At 38.7% G+C, this 18247-nt stretch overlaps 1 protein-coding gene across 5 annotated transcripts; it reads right to left on the bottom strand.

Annotated features, from left to right (window-relative positions):
- Window positions 1–1625: 1625 nt before the first annotated feature.
- On the bottom strand, window positions 1626–16893 carry LOC306819747 (nephronectin). 5 transcript variants are annotated; one of them, XM_079337285.1, is made up of 9 exons: window positions 16293–16893; window positions 14333–14473; window positions 8067–8210; window positions 6761–6876; window positions 6211–6303; window positions 5957–6079; window positions 4956–5075; window positions 3308–3442; window positions 1626–2487 (listed from the first exon to the last, which is right to left on the bottom strand). In XM_079337285.1, exons 3-9 carry the CDS (start codon window positions 8141–8143, stop codon window positions 2279–2281), a joined length of 873 nt encoding a protein of 290 aa, XP_079193411.1. In that variant the 5' UTR covers window positions 8144–8210; window positions 14333–14473; window positions 16293–16893; the 3' UTR covers window positions 1626–2278. The 5 variants fall into 5 exon arrangements, with proteins under 5 accessions (XP_079193411.1, XP_079193414.1, XP_079193412.1 ...); XM_079337288.1 differs by lacking the exon at window positions 8067–8210; XM_079337286.1 differs by lacking the exon at window positions 14333–14473.
- Between the last annotated feature and the right edge of the window lie 1354 nt (window positions 16894–18247).

Genomic DNA, 18247 nt, shown 5'->3' with positions numbered 1-18247 from the left:
GTTCAAGTTTTGGCCCATTTCCCCAGAGTGGGATTGGTCAGCATTTATAATTTAAATTCATTCATGGAAAACACTACGCTGTAGTCCTCCGTAAAGTGACTGTGTGTCGGAGGAGATGTGGAACATAATACCAGAATTAGCCTTGGAAAAGCCTCCTCTGATGGAGCACAGGGAGAAAAGGCTGGCTTATTTCAAGCTAAAGTGAAAAGGACTGTATGGGCAACACAGGGGTTTTAGTGGTTTTACAGTTCAGCGGTGGTGTTTGAAAGCACAGGCTTTCAGCTACGTGGGTGGCACAGTTGTTTCTAGCATCTCTGCTATTGTATTGTCATTGGCTCTATTGCACTTGTCAGCATCATTGCTCACTTTCTCAGGATAAATGTTGATTTTTCCTTATATAAGGAAAGCCGAGGCAGCAGCGCTTTGATTCGTGAAATTGCCATGGCCTCAGTGTGAGAGCTTGTGTCAATGCAGATGTCCAAATTCCTCTGACATGTTTATTGTTTTCTTTTATCTTTTTTGCGCAGGCCTTTCTGCACACAGTTCCACCGCCACTGTTACTCAAATCTTGTGTGCCGTGTAAACAGAGAACCAGAAAATAACAAGCAGAAGAAAAGGGAAAATTTCCAACCCCTGCTTCATCATACTCCTTTTTTCTCTCTAGCCCCCCTTTAGAGCACCCACCACTTGTTGTCCTTTATTTGTGGCCCAAGTGCCTTGGCATTAAATCTTATTATTTTTTGGTAAATAAACCAGTTTCTGGTAGGAATTACACACAACTTAGTGTGAGGTCCTTTTCAGAGAGGGGGCCTGGATCCTTTTATCTAAAATGTTTTCTATTTCTGCTTTTGTAAGACACTTTTGACTGCTTTGAAAGAGAGAAACAAGGTTTTTCTTGAGTTTCTGGGGGTGAGGTTGGGGATTTTTTCTCGGCATTGTGGTGAGATTTATTCGAAGAGGCTGCATTTTTTCCTGATTTCCTTCTTTGTTCTCTGTAAGTAGTTCCAGGTCCCCCCTCAGTCACACACTCATCTGTATGAGTGTGTGCGTAAACGTGCACGAAGCAATGCGATTTTGCACATGGGTGTGTGTAGAGCACATGTGTGAATGTGTGTGCATGAGGGTGAGGCGGGGACTTGATGTGACACCTGCTGCTGGGATGAATAGGGTCAGTGGCAGGGCCCTTCAGCAGGCAGCAGCTGCTTGTTCTCACTGCAAGACCGACTCTCTCAGCACCTCAAATCCTCCTGGACTACAAGTGAGGCCCTGACACTATACCACACATAGTGCCCCCTACCACTGCCTCCCATCATTACAGTTATTATCTCAAACGATTGCAATTCCTTGTCTCCTGGGGTCACAAACTTAATCATTCGGAAGGAAACCTGAAATTGACCCCGAGGAAAACATCAAAAAACAAACTTCAATTTCCACTTTTCTGCTCTCCGAACTCAGGAAGAGGTTTCCAGACAGCTGCTGACAGACAAAGATTCTTGGTATTTGGTTGGTCTGACCTGTCTGTGCTCTCTTGCTGTGTGGTAGTCTGCCCTGCGTGTGACTTACTAAGTCTGAAAACATTCCCTGTGGCATAACAGAGGAAGAGGGCAGGAGATAAAACATCAGTCTGTGTTTTAGAAAAACTTTAAAGGCCTTGACACTGGCTACAGGTTTGTCCCCCCATTTGATAGGGTTCAATTGAAAATAGAGTCATAATAACCCTTTACAAACATTTGACTTTCCATTTTACACACATATCCTCTCCTTTTTTGATACAGCCTTTTCTCTTATCTTTCCAGCCAGCAGAGGTCAGCCTTTTATTAACAAATTTAGATGAAGTTCCACAAAAAAGCAATTTTTTTCATTTAGAAAACTTCAACCTGATGGCATTCTCACAGGGCTGGTGTCTCTGTGACAGTGGTGATGCCAGCGCAAAGAAAAACTCTCCTGTCATCACAGTCCATTTAGGCTGGAGCACATGAGCAAAGTACAGAGTGTGCTCCTGTTGTTCTGTGTTTGTTAAATGAAGGGTTCCTTCAAATACGTCAAACAGGTGCTCGGGGGGTACTGCAGGCTTTTTACTTTGCTGGCTATCGGTAGAAATAACATACTTAAACAGAAAAGGGGAAACAAGGTGTCCAGTTGTGCTGACAACTAAAAGCATAACTTGGAAAAGCACCTGAGATTTCAGTATGAAAACTGTTTCACCTCTGTTGCACACATTTTTAACCTGAACGTGTGTGAAGTAACCTTCTGATGATGTGGGCTGGAAAAAGTAGCGTTATGATGGAGGTTGTATGGGCTTGGTCCTTTTGGAGAGTTTGTAGTTGAAGTACATGTCAGCCTTGGACTGTGGGGATCTCTTGGGCCAGCAGGTGCGTCCGTTGCCGAAGAAGTCCTCCAAACATTGACAGGTGTAGGAACCATCTGTGTTGACACACTGAGCGTGACGGCTGCACCGGTGAGACCCAGTTAAACATTCATCCTTATCTGAGGAGAAAGCAGTTTGAAATGACAGCACATATTGAATCACTTTTTATGAGAGCAAGGCTGCTTCATAGCTCAGTACAGAGGGTTTTGAGGACTCTGTCTTTGAAACCTGCTCGACAGAGATATTTGCAATGCTCATCACATGGATGAAAACAAAAACAGCTCGTGGGTGAGCCCACAGCTGAGTGGGTGAGCTATGACTGCTCATCAAATAAACATGGTCTCTGAATCCTCTGCTGCCAAAGCACATCTTCACATGATCCCTCTCTCTGCCAATTAGCACAGATGAGGAGAACATGTGGAGCTGTGCTGTGATCCGTTTTTTTCATTTACAGGATTGGACATGGAACAGATCTGAGAGTGGTTTTAAAAATGTCATACATGTGCGTCCCTGTGGCCCGGTGGTCTAAGATGCACAAGACTGCGTTTTAATATCTTTGGCAGGATTTTTGTGGGTGACTGCTGTTATACAATGTATCCCATTTACTCTCTCTGCATGTTTTCAATTTACTGCCAAATATGTACGAACTATGGCAAGTGACAAGGGCCAACATGCTGCAACAGCTTAAACGAGTTTCATTAATATAAAATGGCTTCAATTCAGACATGTATCCCTAACAAATGGAACTGTGCAAATATTTCCCCTTGATGACAGCTCGCCCTTGAGAAAACATCAAACAAGTCTTTTCACTCGTTGGCATAATTGCACATTAACCTTAGTTAAACATTTTATGAGCAGCATGTTACCAAACCAAAATAACAAGGTATTGCATATAAAGAGAAGTGTTTGACTTTGTTTGGTAAGAAATAAAGAACACACCTCGACATCGCACCGAGCCCTGGAGTGTCCCCATCACAAAACCCTCCTGACACACACAAACAAAGCTGCCAAAAGTGTTCTTGCACATCTTCCGAGGTGGACACACGTTAGCGTCATGGTTGCACTCGTTCACATCTGTAACACAAAACAAACAACTGTCAATCACCAGCAACACATTTGTCCGTCAAACTTTTTGGCCACATCCTCGAGCCCGCCATCACCTTCTAAAGCTACACAAGTACACATACACACAGACCTTAACTTGTAAGGACAAGGCGCTTAGATGTTTCTTGTCTTTGTTCAAAACAATAATTACCTTAAGAAAATGTTACAAATGAGTACTTTGACCTTGTAACCACATCTTTGTACTGAGGCTTTGAAAGGTGGCGTTCTCTTCAAAACTGGGAATCGCCCCAACACACAATCTTTGACTTCAGGTTTACAAAATGACATACTTCATCATGGTATTGCTTGGCTGCATTTTTCAAAGAATGACACTCAAACTACCTGGTATTATTTGTTTTGTCATATGTGAATGGCCATAGTTACAACATTACAATTGACCCACTAACCTACATCCTTTTCCAAGTTTTTAGTCTCCTAAGACCGTTCAAAATTGGCAGCAAAACACATCCAACAAATATGGCAGAAATGACCTCATCTTCCTACTAAGAATAAAAAGAACACCAAAGAAGATTGACATTAGATTTAAAAAAAGAAAATGTTAAACATGTTGCTCCATGCCCTATATTACTGTAATCATAGTTTTGCATCAGTGTGGCATTTAATTTTGCTCTTGGACATTCAATCTTTCCCCACCAAAACACTTAGCCCCTGTGTGAAAATGTGTTAATGGCCCTGAGAGAAGCTGCTGAAGTCATGTTCATTACAGGACAGAAGAAGTCTGCTATTGAGAAGGACTTCAGTCGTAAAGCCGTGGGACACTGAGGAGAGAGTCCAGGGTATGTGTTTCTTTACTTCAGGTAATTAAAGGCCTTTTCCCTATTGGGTGGACAGATGCAGTGAAGAGGTGCTGGTGGTGACTTTACAGCGGTAAGTTGACTTAATGTGCATGGGAAGCTGTGGGATTCACCTGTGTGATAAATAAAACCAAAAATAAACCATGTGGACTTGTATGATCATGGATCATGGAACGCTAGCTGACGTAATAGAAGCAGAAAGAAATTATTACTGATAGAAGAATGTCAGTTTCTTTTGTCCACAGGAAATTGCAGGAGGAAAACATTACATTAACAAAAAAAGGTTAAAAAAAAAAAAAAAAAAAATAGAATTTGTAACCACAGTTCCTTCTACGGTATATCCCCTGATTATTTGGAAGTGACATGTCTCTAAGGCAGCCTGTCAATTGGCATAATAGCATGTCCAAATGTAACTCCAAATTTGCTTCCAAAAAAGAGAGTCAAAAAGCCAAAATTGAGTCTTATTAAGGATAGAACACAACAAATATAATATACATTATAATATAATGAAGGGTAGTTACTTGTTTAATACGTTTTATTTGCCTGAACTACCTGTTTTCATGTCTGACATAATGTTGGGCTTAAAAAGGGGAAAAGCATTAAATCTACCCTTTCTGTGGTAATTCAACATAGTAATGAGCTGTGTTTCGTCTCTGAGGCAGCATTACCTTCACAGGTTTTGTTGTCAGCAGCCAGGTGGAGGCCTGGGGGACAGAGACAGCGCACTTCTTCCCCTCTCTCCATCTGGCAACCAAACTGGCAGCGCAGGGAGAAACATGTGGCCTCTCCTGAAAGACAGACAGAGAAACACTGGCTGAGGATCGGTCAAAGAATTAGGCCACTGTGGATCACAGCGAGGAGAATACACACATGCTTGTTTTTCTGTTCATGTGAGGTGCCACGTTAAGAACAATGAATCCCCAGCCCACAATCAAAAATACATTCTTAACCCAAAGATCACAGACTGACCTAAACCTTATTCTGACTTAAAATACTAAATCAAGTCTTAACCCCTTAAAAAGACCCTCTTATGAAGCTCGATCCAACAAAGTCTCCTCACTTTCCCAAATAATGTCGGACTCGAAGGGTTAAAAGATTTGTAGGTTCTCAAAAAGATACATAAGTAAACACACACAAACTGTCACACCAACAAACAGTAATACTTGCGCACAATAAACATGTACTGTCTCTGATAAACTCTGACTACAAATGAAAACCACATTTAGTGATGCAGGAAATCTAGTAGCGCTTTCTGTCAAAAAACAAACAAAAAAAGTTGTTATTTTCATTGTTGTGGCCACAAGTGGTGAGAAATGTTGACTATTATGAGTCATATATATGCTATAATGTTTAAGAACAAGATCCTTCATTTTTTAAAAATCTTAAAGTTTACGTGATCTATTATATCCTATGTTTACAATTCAGCAATGGGATAGAAAATGTTAAGACAATGTTTATCAACATCATTAAAGAAATGTTGTTTTGTTTGTTTATATACAACATACCATAACTATCTATTCAATATCTTGAAGAGATCAGATCACTTTAGAAAATTTGGACTTTTGCTTCTTGTGCATAAATAATCAGTCAGTTTACTAGTTTTCTTCAAATGGGTTTCAGGTGGTAGATTATGACCTTGAATTTTGAGTTGAAAATGAAAATTACTCACTGGTGCAGGTGCATCCATCTGCATTGAGTGTGTATCCAGGTTCACAGTAACAGCGATAGCTACCGTGTGTATTCATGCAGCGCTGGGTACACGGTCTCTCCAGGAAACCGCACTCATTCACATCTGGAGTCAATATGAAACATAATTCAAGCAGCAGATAGAAATCATTACAGTAAATGATGCTGGGGAAAACAGGCAATGGATAAGAAATTGTAACCACGAGACAGACAATGACGTTGGGAATTATACTCTACCTTCGTCACACTGAGGTCCTTTATAACCCTTGGAGCATAAACACTTGTCTGGCCCCACACATTTGCCATTTACACATGACTTGTTGCACACCGCTGTGGAGGATTGTAAATACAATGCAAACCAAATCATGCCGATATTTCAAACATCTGTACACTAATATAAGACAAGATCCATCATTTTATTAAAATTAAACTACAACATGTTCCATTTAGAGACTAATGTTATATATTACAGCTAGGAGGGATATGGTAACTGTGGAAGCAAATAAAGTAGTTACCTAATTACAAGTCCAGCAAATCTCATTCATAAAATATTTGAGTCCTTAGCTACTTTATGTGCCAGTTTCTCTTCAGTGTTTAAATACATTTGTACATCCATTGATAAATGTGGTTTAGTGAAAAATTCTGCTGAGTTTTTGTGGAGTAAGACATCTGAGAAAGACGAGATTCAAAAAACTCCCCTACTATTAGTTGTTTTGTTGGGATGACAAACTTTGAACCGTAATATGTCACTGTATTTGTGCTGTTACTAAACTGCAAAATGACTTACGCTGACAAATACCGTTAACATTCCTCCATCCCAAACAACAGGAAGTTGTTTGACCAAAGCTGCAGAGTCCTGGCAGTGTGCGAACTCTCGAGTTCGTCAACATATCCACCACTGACCTGCAAGGCAGGACAAAAGGTTAACAGACCATTAAGCATCATCAAACCTCCAGGGCTTCAATTTTAGCACAGTCTGCACACAGACTAATAGTTGAGCTAGGGGATACATTGTAAAGGAAGCCAAATAGATTAACTTTAAATAAAGTTTGAAGTCAGCAGCATTCACATGTTCTTTGTTTGAGTAATGACAGATCAATGGTATTTTAAAATGATAAAGTCAAAAGGAAACAGTGTATACAGTGCTATCACATTTCTTAAATTGTCTCTTGAGCCAGAAAGAAGCAAATGATCACAGGCCAAAGATCCATATTAAGACTACAGATGAAGCAAAACACAGTATTTCATCTGTTAAACATAAACAAGTCTTGTGAAATCTTTTATCAGCCTCAAAGCTCTTTTAACACATCTATAGTCATATCACAGATGCATTGTAATGTGGGGCTATCACGAGACAGGCAAGCTAGCATTGACACATTTTGAGAGTATATGCACTGCATTTACGTAATTGTCATTCAGAGGTCATTTTAGACAAAGCCAAACTAATTAAAGTATAACTAAATGAAACATTTCTCTTTAACATTATCTCTTTAAAACAAGCACTTCTCCTCAGGTGATACTTTTGAAATCTTTCAGGTCTGTTGAAATATTTGTCTTTTTGCTCATTCAGATCTTCTCATCACGTTAAGCAAACTTATATTTCAACTGATATTTGTATTACGGGTGCCTAAATGCTTTGTCTACAGTACGTATATGAAGAACATATCAATAAAAGTTTGTTGTGAGATATTTTGAGCACACTAATCACTACAGCTATACACTGTAACTACTCATGAAACACCTTTCTCATTATCATACATTCAGCAGAAAACACTTGAATTCTAATTTTTTCCCTCATTAAAATCTGCTGTCATAAACAAAGGTCCAATAAAGTATATGGCCTACAGAACCACTGACAAAGCCTTATTTGTACCCGCTGTAAAATCTCCTCACACCCACACTGCAATACGAGGCTATTAAAAATGATTAGACACAGGCCAAGTGGGTTCATTTTAAATGCTCAAGCTGTACTGGAAGAGCCAACCAACAGTCTATATGAGTAAGATTAACACACTTTTTTTTTTTTTTAAAGACGTGGAGTAAATTAAAAACATTTCTTCATGTAAAAAAAAGAATCATGAAATGATGCTTACCTGTCCTGATGAAAAGTAAAGGAGAGTGTAATGAAATGTGCCATCATTACAAAGGCCCGTGTGCTAATTTCAATCATTTTGTTCCACAAATGTTTCTACAATATTGGATTAAGTTCATATCAGCCACACCTTGTCATCTGAAACCTGCGCACAAAAAAACACTTGTTTCACTTGTATGTGTACAAGAGTGTTAAGAAGGCAATTTCGAGGTGTGCGAAAGGGCATTTAAGTGTGTGACTGTTTGAGAAGCAGAGGGGGGAGGTCGCATGGTTTAATTGTAGGGTGCTGAGAGTAAGGGGAGTGACAGCTCACCTGTGTGCAAACAAAGAGAGGGAGGGATGAAAACAAATGGGGAATTACAGGGACAGGATTAAAGAACAGGAATGCCAAGAACGGACATCATATGTTCAAGTTACGGTAACCAAACAACATCTGCTTCATGTGAATCTGCTTGTTTGTTCTGCACTGTCGCACACAACCAGCATCATCAGATATATTGTTGTTATTCTGAGAACTTAAAGGAATGTCTGTTGATGTTACTGTGACAGTTTTCAGTCCTCAGAAACAACAGTCCACAATGCAACGTACACTGATGTTCTAAGTTGTTACTGCTGTAATCACATGGTCTCGTCATTACAATATGTTTTGATTAATTGGACCTACATGCTGGCACAATTCAGGCAGTCCCTCAACAGCTGAGATTGCGTCTTCTGCAGGTAAAAGTTAACTGGGTCAACCATCAAGAAAATTATGTTGCATTTAATAATTGCAAAGCTTTTGGACTGTTTGTCTTTTTCTAAATATCAAACTTGTTTAATTTTATTTGCGTTCAAATTATTGCTGTATTCATTTATGTTTTCTATATTTGTTTGGCAATGAATGCTATTTACCACGAACTGCTATAGGTAAGGATCTTGCTTTAGTCTTTTTTATGAGATGAGAACATGAAACCTTGTTTCTAACACGAACAGAATATTCTGTTTTTGAAAAAGCCTGCATGGGGCTCTCAGGCTAAATCCAAATTAAGAGAAAGACAGTGGTATAAGAGCTTTCTATTTCCCTAAAAGGAAAATAACTTCAAACCAAACAATAGATGAGAAGTCACAGAAGTTAAGAATTATAGAGGTTTTCTTTAATATTTCTTTTAAAATAGAGAAAACTTTTTGAGTTTTCAAATAGTGTTTTAAAAGTCAAGAATGAACTGTAAAGCTCGTTTTTCCACAATGACTATATTATTATGATATTGTGCATCCGTCTCATATAGCATACTGCAATAGGACTAAAAGAAAAGAAACTAAATATATTCATTAAGTATTATCAAAAATGAAAGACAGGCACAGAGGAGGACTCAATGTTTTCTGAAAGTTGGGACTTACAACTCTGGGTCGGAAATATCTGCTGGCTGCCTCAGAGAGCCTTTGAAGCCTTAACTATTACCAGCACTGATCAGGGTGCAATCAGTTGTATTAAGCTCAAAGGCGGAGTCCATGTCTGGAGGCCTGGTGGTCCTCTCACCATGCAAGATTCAAAGCGTACATTCAAACACACATACACACACACACACACACACACACACACACACACACACACAGGAACACACAGGCGCGCGCGCACACACACACACACACACACACACACACACACACACACACACACACAACTCTTAAACGTTACATCTGTCTAGTGAATGAACATCAGCTGTTAAAAAAACCTTTTTAAGTTGATGTCATTGCTGACCTCACTACAGCTTCACGAAGGGGCCATATTAAAATATTTACACCAGTTCCCACCAAGGCCAACATAATTCTGCTTGTAAAATCAGTTTAAGGCAAACCAGACTTTTTGTTCCCAATTGACACCTCAATTTGTCTGACCTGAAAACAACAAATGCCACACACTTTGCAGTGTTCCCTAACCCTATTCATCTAATTGGGAGATTGCTGTGGGTAGGTGGCCTCTGGATGCCACTGATCATCAGAGGCCACCTGCACTTATGGTCTTCAGCAGAGAAGACCACAACACAAAATACTCAGCATAGCAACATCTGTTTTACGTTTGAACAAATCCTACCTGTAAAAAAAACGAATAATTGATGCATTGGTTGATGGCAATAAAAACGAAAGACGGCTGGTTGAAAATTGAATATTTTCTGTTAAATTTGTATCCCTGCTCCTTTTTAACTTTGTGCCTGTTTCTGTTCACATGCTTTTAACACCCAACCAAACCCTTCATCTTGGATGGTTTTTGTCAAATGTGTCACCACCACACATCAGCCACAGAGGTGGAAAGAAACCATGAATTACTAGGCATGGTCTGTCTTGAATTAGTGCCAAACCTCACTCTGTAACTGTCATAAACGATACAATTAAACTTAATCCTTCCTGCCAAAAAGGAGTACAAGTGAGGGAACCGAAGAAAAAAGAAAGTGTCCGCAACAATAAAACAGAATGATAAATGTTGTGTGTGCTAGCACAGTGTGTGGCAAGTGACGCCTCCGTCTGCCAGCATGCACTTGGTGGAATCAGATCAAGATTTAGTGTGTGTCTACAAATCTTTCCTTCTTTTGACCACATTAGAGGTATAGCACATCTGTGGTCTTTGATTCGTCCCCTGAAAAGGGAAGCCCCACAAAGAGATCACAGAATTTGCCTGAAGCCTCTTCCTCACCCCCACCTGCTCAAAAATGTACGCATATCCATCAAAACTGATGAGAATGGATAGAATCCGGCAATGTGAAAATAAAATTCCTGGAAAAATGCTGGTGGTCAAGCACGAAAGCGGTATAGACAGCTCGTCTGCTCGTATTAAATTGTACTTGACATAATGGTGTGCTCTTTGGACATTTTCTTTGAGAGTACTGGCTGAACAGACCTTCCCGACGTAGATTAAAAACAAAGGAACAAGTGTTCTTGGAACTGGAAATATCTAATTAAATTATTTTTTATAATTGCTTCTTCTCATTTGGAGTTAAAGGCGACAAATGAGTACTGAGTCTGTTATTGAATGTTTGAAAACTCTGTTTTTCTTATTCATGCCTTCATAGTGGCATGCAAATGAAAAAAGAGCAAAAGTACATCTGGTTCTGATTTACAAGGTTTCTGTATGAGTATATTTAGCTTGTTTCAACAGGAAAAAAGTAACAAATGTCCTTAATGCATATCTTTAGATTTCGCTTATCTATGTGAAACAGACAGTGGTAAAAGTCAATGTTTTCCATTTGGTGTCCTTCAGAACTACCTGTGAAAGTTTCCCCAGCCGGTAGAGTATTAAACATACAATAAAGAGAGAGAGAAAATAAAACATGCAAAATAAAAAAATGAAATAATTGAAGCAATGTATTATATTTATGATAAACATGTGAGTCTGGGGGGTTATGAAACTCCCAAAAGCGTACAATAATTACTCTTATTTGAAGTGTGCGGCCACTGAGAGATAGCTTTCAGTGGTATGGGAAGTCCAGCCATCTGACATTTTATGCTCAATCTCTGCTGTTGTATGCCAGTAAAGGACAGTTGTGCACAGCGAATGAAAAAAAGGTGACGTCCTTCAGTAGTGCATACACTGGCATATCCATTGGAATGTATATGCAACTAGTTTTGTTTTTTAATGAATGTCCAAATACAAATAAATATGCATTCAATCTATCATGATAATGGACATTCTGGGGTCAGAGTTCAGAAAGGGCTTGCAAAGGAGCCACCCATGAGTGTGGGGTTGAAGACTTATAATCAGGGATGAGGTCAGGACACAATGTGCAATATCCACATTGATAACCATTGTGTACCTGTAACTGTACATATGGTTTTTTGTTCCATAACTTTAAGTCATTTGCGCTTGTACATAGCTTAACTTAAATGTTACATCTTTAGCATAAAATCATTTAAATTAAACAGGTAAAACCTCTTTAAATATATAAAAAATATTTTTAAAAGAATTTTCTCTCTTTTAAACCGAAAGAGGGAAAGATCCAGCATGAGTGTGGGTGGCAGGTGGGTTCTGGAGAGGTTGCGCAAAAAGAAAATCTGAGTGGGTACATAGAACATAAAGTTTCATGTTAGAATATAAAATACATGCCTTTATTCCATCTGTGTTTTTAATAACTAAATTTGCAGTATTGTTGGTCCGATATTGACACTGAAAACCAAAAACAAAATGTGTCCTTTTCTATTGTCTCAGATGTTTTAATGTTTGGTAAAGGTCAGTTACTCAAAAGAAATGTAAGAAATAATACAAATACATTTATTGTGTAGATAGGCGTTGTGTGTTTCCTAACCCAAAAAAACTAAAAATAAGCTGGAATAGCTGGGTCACCTAGAGTTAGTTTATTTGTCGTTGTTTTAGTTTGACAGTAGCAGCATTCATGTTGACATCGCACTTACAAATAAAATTAACTAAATTTCAATCCTTTATATGTTTTTATTGCTTGTTTGTACATTACAATAAAACATTTACATTCCCAGAATAATTAAGTTGTATTCTAAGTTGCACTGATATTATAAATAATCTTTTCAATAAAAAAAAACAACTTTATTTGTCCCCTTATTTGGGGAATTCAAATGCATTTAAAATGCTGCATTTCTATTGTGCCCGTCTATTGTAAACTGTGACAAGCTGAAGTAACATCCTAAAAGGAGTTATGCTGTATGCTGAATTACAGTATATTGCTGATATCTTTGCTGCCAGTAAAAATACAGAAATATGCTGCAATTCTGATTAACATCCCACTTCTTTAAAGTTCTTCTTTAAAGTTTTACATTATTCATACTGTAAAATTATAGTATATTGCAGGCATCTCTGCTGCCAGCTTTTATCTTTCAATTATAAAAATACAAAAGTATACTTTGTTTACAGCCAACGTAAAGTCATTTTACTGGAAAATTATTTACTGTGTGTTTCAGTATTGTTTGTGAACCCAAGTCAAAAAGGCATGCATTTGTTTATGAACCTGCAATGCCTTCTCTCTGGTCTGTTTGTGTAACAACCTTGCTTTCACCTCTTTACCATGCTTATTAGGCTATAGCTGAACTAGGAGTACACAGTGTACAGAGAGGCAGTGCAGCCATTCGACACAGAGCTTTGAAGAGATTAGGATGCACACAGTACACCACCAACACAGGCGGTCTCCGTACCAAAACAAGGATTAGGGCTTTGGCAATGGCAGTATACTAAGAAAAACACTTAACAATGCAAATACACTGAACCATCAGCAAATAAAAATGATACCAATGCATTTTTAACATTATGTGGCAATGAAGAATGAATGGGCAATATTTTTTGAAAAGGAGTGAACAATATTTCCTATTTGGTTCAATATTTCACTTAGGAGAAGGGCATGTATAATCTATGATCCTTTATTTTGGAATAACACTGACTTGATTTATTTGTGATTCATTTTGTAGAGTGCCTTCTGACACTGATGGAGTTATGGGGAAGCATTTTTCTGAGTGTGTGTGGGTTTTTACTGAGAGGCCATAAAGTATTGCAAGTTATTGTGATACTAAAGCCATACACAATCTTTTTTTATTCCCTAAATTCTGATTAGCATTTTGGTTTTACAATAAATTCTGATTCATTCAACAAGTGAAAAGATTAATTTTCTTTTTAACTTGATTATTAAACAGTATTTACTTAATTGAGATAAAAAAGTTAGAGAGGGAAGGACGGGGGGCTTTGTCAGGTCCCGCTGGCATTATCAGTATAACTCGTCTGGTCCTTCCAGAGCCAGCCCTGACTATTACATTTTTCAAAAGCAAGGTTTTAAGCCTACTCTTAAGTACAGAGGGTGTCTATCTCCAGAAGCCTAACTGGTAGGTTTCAAAGAAGTAGGCCCTGATAACTGAAGGGTCTACCTCCCATAATACATTTAGAGACTATATGTACTACAAGCTGTCCTGCCTACTGGGAGCGTGATGTTCTTTAGCTGTAATACAGCTCAATGGGCTCTTTAAGATACGAATGTGTCTGGGCATTGGGGGCTTTGTAAGTTTTACGTTATGTTATAGAACAGTACAGAGAGACTGGTATTAAAGTATTATGATTTATTTTCCTCGTAATCAGTTAACATGCTGCACCATTTTGGACTAGCTGAATAGACTGTAAGGTTAGGTATAGTTGAAAGTCAGTGTTCAACAGAAAATATAAATAAAGTTAGGGATAGCAGCATATTGCATACTTTTTCATTTCCTTGTGAATTAGACAGTGACATGCATTGCTTTAGTAGCCAGTTCCCTGTGAATTACTGTGGACAATTTTTATCAGTTGCTGACCTTTTTTGGCTTTGCTTGGTTGCTTTGGTTGACAGAGACACGCAAACACTGTTTGACCCCACTGTTAGCTACAATGTCAGCAGTAAGGCTGTTGCGGATGTTCCTCTGTTGACTCTGGATGATGTAAACTCGAGATGAGCCCTGCAGATTAAGAGTGAAGACAAACAAAGGGTCCTGCCAAGATGAGCCACAGTTTATACAGATTAATATAACAATACAGCCACACGAGCGCTGCCGTAAACCATTTGCATAACTCTTTTTAATGTGTTTCGGAAAATCTCTTTGCTTTGCTTTCAGGGAATACCCCCACATGGAAACTTATACCTAGGTGGTCCATTTCAACCAACAGCAGTTGTTTACCTACTGAGGCTGAGGATCACAGAAAGGGGTGGCAGACAAAGAGCGGTGTGTTGTCTTTGACAGCCATATGCAGATTCAATGTGGATCACACACAGAAATGTACAATATATGCAGAGTAAGACATGTACGTGTAGGGAGCGATTTGCTACTGCCCCTACCCTTAAAGAAGCACATTTCACCAATATTTGTGAATTGTTTTGTACCAAAAATACCAAAAATTAGCAGGATTGTTTTCAGTCAGAGGTTTATTCTTAAAGTGGAAGCAGACCCCCTGAGGAAGTAGTTTAAGTTGAATTTCATTCATTTGCTCACAATAAAACAAAACATGTGTTTCTAAGTCAAGATCGACTGAAGAATCAGGTTAGTAGGTCTTTTAAAATAATAAAATAAAACTCCTACTTCATCCACAATATGAGGAGGCCAGTTCCAACTTAAGTTTCACAACTTACCCAATTAACAATAAGTACCTAACTTAATAAGCAGTGACAATAATTTAAGATTTATTAATCTAATAAAACAATATTAGAAGACTATCTTACATACTTTTTAAATGTGTCCTGTTTCACAAATTCCGTTCGAGTGTGTCCAGACCTCAGTCCCTTACAGATTCCACCATCTCCACCAGGTTTGCTCACTACATGTTGTTCACTAAGACTCTTGAGGGATCTTATCAGGAATTCCTGTAACATCTATTAATGGAGGCAATCTGATGTTTCACTATTAACCAGCACTGTTTCAGGTATGATCCCACAACTTAACTAAAATTCAACCTGTTCAACCAATAGCAGATAGCACTAGTGTGTTATCTGCTATTTATCCAACCAACTACTCAGCACATTTGACATCAACATTTTTTCCTCTGCCCTCATAATCCTATACTAAACAGGTCTGTCACAAAACTCACTTTTCATTCAGTTCATTCAACTCCTTTTGGTTGTGCATGTTGTATACATGATAGGAGGGTAAACTTTTATGGGTTAGTGCCTTTTCTTGTAAAGCTACAAAACTCTCTATTGTGTCTACCCGACAAATGGAATTGTTTAATGGGCTTGGACATGTGTAGTGCTTTTTGAATCTTCTGACAATTCAAGGTGCATTTTACACACACTCAGTTCACACATTGACCCCACATTCACCTTAAACCCCCAACCTTCTGATTGAGAAACAATCGACTACCGAGCCCCCACTCCCTTTATTTGTATCTATATTTGTACTATCTATGTGCTCGAGAAATTTCATTGAAACGGCCATACATCGTAACTTGTCTTGCAACAAAAAGCTGCAAGCAAATTCCAGTTTACAGTTAAAACATTCAAGTTAATTCAATGTTTATGTTTTTAAATTGAAATTCTGTTTTCCTGCAAATCACTCCATATAAAAAGTCAAGTGCACATAAAAGAACAAATAAAGGTCATAAAGTCTTTGGAAATGACATGTAGAGATTTGAAAACTGACATACACATTCAGTCAACCTTTTAGAATACTCTCCAGTCAGTGCCGTGTTTTTATTTACCTTGAATACATTTTTCCTCCTCATCAGCACAAGGCGTAACACTCCCCTCATTTTATAACCGCCGCCCCTCACCCCCGTCAGTCTTACCTGTCGTCCGACACTCAGCTCTGCTCTCCGCCCTCTGTCGGGGTTTAGCATGTGTTAACATGACAGATTGAGCCCCAGTGGGAACCTTAATTGCATCATTTCATGGATGCGAGTCAGTGCTGTGGTCAGGGAGAGTAAACAAGCTCTGAATCCAGGAGCAGAGAGCAAGGAAGGTGAGAGAAGGAATGAAGAGTGCATGGAGAGAAGAACAGAGGAGCGGAAAGATAAACACAAAGAGGAAGAGGAAGTGCTCAGTGATGGGAGAATTTGTGTTAATTACTTGGTATTGAGATGGATTGAGGAAGTGCGAAACATGACATAGAGGAGGTGTAAAATCTAAAAAAAAAACCCTCTATTTGCTCAGAAACAAAAAGCCTGACAAAAACCAACAGCCTCGCTTAAAACCACCCAAAACTCTCCGAGGTGGTCGCCGAGTGAGGTTTGTTTTGTTATGCGATAAGCCATGAGTTAAGTGAGGCAGAAGGAAAAGGCCACAGCAGCAGACTCCTTGGAAAGCGTGTCTTCATAAGTAAGTGATCGGGCCAGGGAATATGAGATTTCAGCGGCCTTGGTCTTGCATTTCAGCAGTAGTCCTCACTGAGTCAGCCTGTGTAAACACATGAGGTCACAGAAATCACTACGCAATTAGGGGTGTGACAAAACCAGATATACAACCAGGGGACTGACATGCACACAGATGCAGAAAAAGAACATACAGACTCACTGAAAAAAAAACACCACAAATGTTTACAAAGTCCAGATTCAATTTTCTCACATAAATCAATATGTTGGATCCTGCAGAGGCCACAATTTATGCCCCAAATCACAAGAGACTGGTGCCAAAACAGACAAACACAGATGTTAAAGTACAACATTAATCAACATTTTCTCTCCAGCTAGGATCCCTCCCTGACAAGACATCATGACTTCATGTGTTAACACATGACATCAAACTCAGAGCCACAGTACAACATGCTCAATGATTTCCATGGTTATGTTGGTGAGCTTGTTGTTTGCTGTTAGATCACAGTGGAAACAATTATTCATGGTGCAGGGAGCGTCAAACTAGATTTGAACAGATGCCACAATCGCTGTGAGAGGTTTACAGAAATGTGTCATGATTGGACATGTCAACACAGACAGGATCAGAAAAAGCAGCATTACTATCTGGGTTTTCAGTCGTGTATTACTGTACATGCACATTGTAACATCTAAAAAAAATAACAGATTTTTTCTTTTTCAAATGCAAAGCTGCTTAGCTTAGAGCCTTCTCTTAAACAAATAGCACTACACCTGGATGGAACTTTCATAGAGACAGGCTTGCCAATACTGGAAGCCAAAAACAAACTCAGCAAGGAGCAGAGAAAATGTAAATCTCCAAACATTAGTAATGAACTTGTAATCCGGTCAATATAATCAAACCTAAGGAAAATGTAACCGTGTTTACATTTATTATTGTGAAACTTGTTAAATGTGCACTATGGAGACTTGGTATGGAAATGTGAAAGTTTGAGAAATTTACATTGTCAATGGCATATGTTCATAACTCTAAACACACTGTCCTCAGAGGAAATGTAGCACCTATAACACTGTTTGAAGATAAAATGTCACGTGAGAAGTTATGGTGGTAGGCCTGCGACAGTGAAACTGTAACTCTCCTGGTAGTGTCAAGGGTGCGGGCAGAAAACAGAGAGGAGGACCCAATTACAGCTAAAAAAATATGAAAAAGTTTATTTAAATAAAAAGGCAAAACAAAAACTTACTCAAATGAATCCAAAAAAGTAATAATAAAAAAAAGCCACAAGAAGAAAACAAAATAAATCCAGAGAGCAGAGGGAGATATACTACAGACTATTGAAGAAACACACACACATAAAAAACATAACACAGAAACATAACACTCAACCAACAAACTAAACTGACTACAATGAACTCACACAGAGGGTGACAAAGAC

Source organism: Symphodus melops (assembly GCF_947650265.1).
Source record: "Symphodus melops genome assembly, chromosome: 2".
In the NCBI taxonomy this organism is placed as follows: Eukaryota; Metazoa; Chordata; class Actinopteri; order Labriformes; family Labridae; genus Symphodus; species Symphodus melops.
This window is presented reverse-complemented; position numbering and strand designations above follow the sequence as displayed.

Coding starts and splice junctions, on each gene's coding strand:
- LOC306819747 (XM_079337285.1), bottom strand. CDS start 8,143: ATGATTGAAATTAGCACACGGGCCTTTGTAATGATGGCACATTTCATT. Junction 6,877..8,066: donor TTTACTTTTCATCAGGACAG/GTAAGCATCATT, acceptor CCTGCCTTGCAG/GTCAGTGGTGGATATGTTGA. Junction 3,443..4,955: donor TGACAACAAAACCTGTGAAG/GTAATGCTGCCT, acceptor TTTGTGTTACAG/ATGTGAACGAGTGCAACCAT.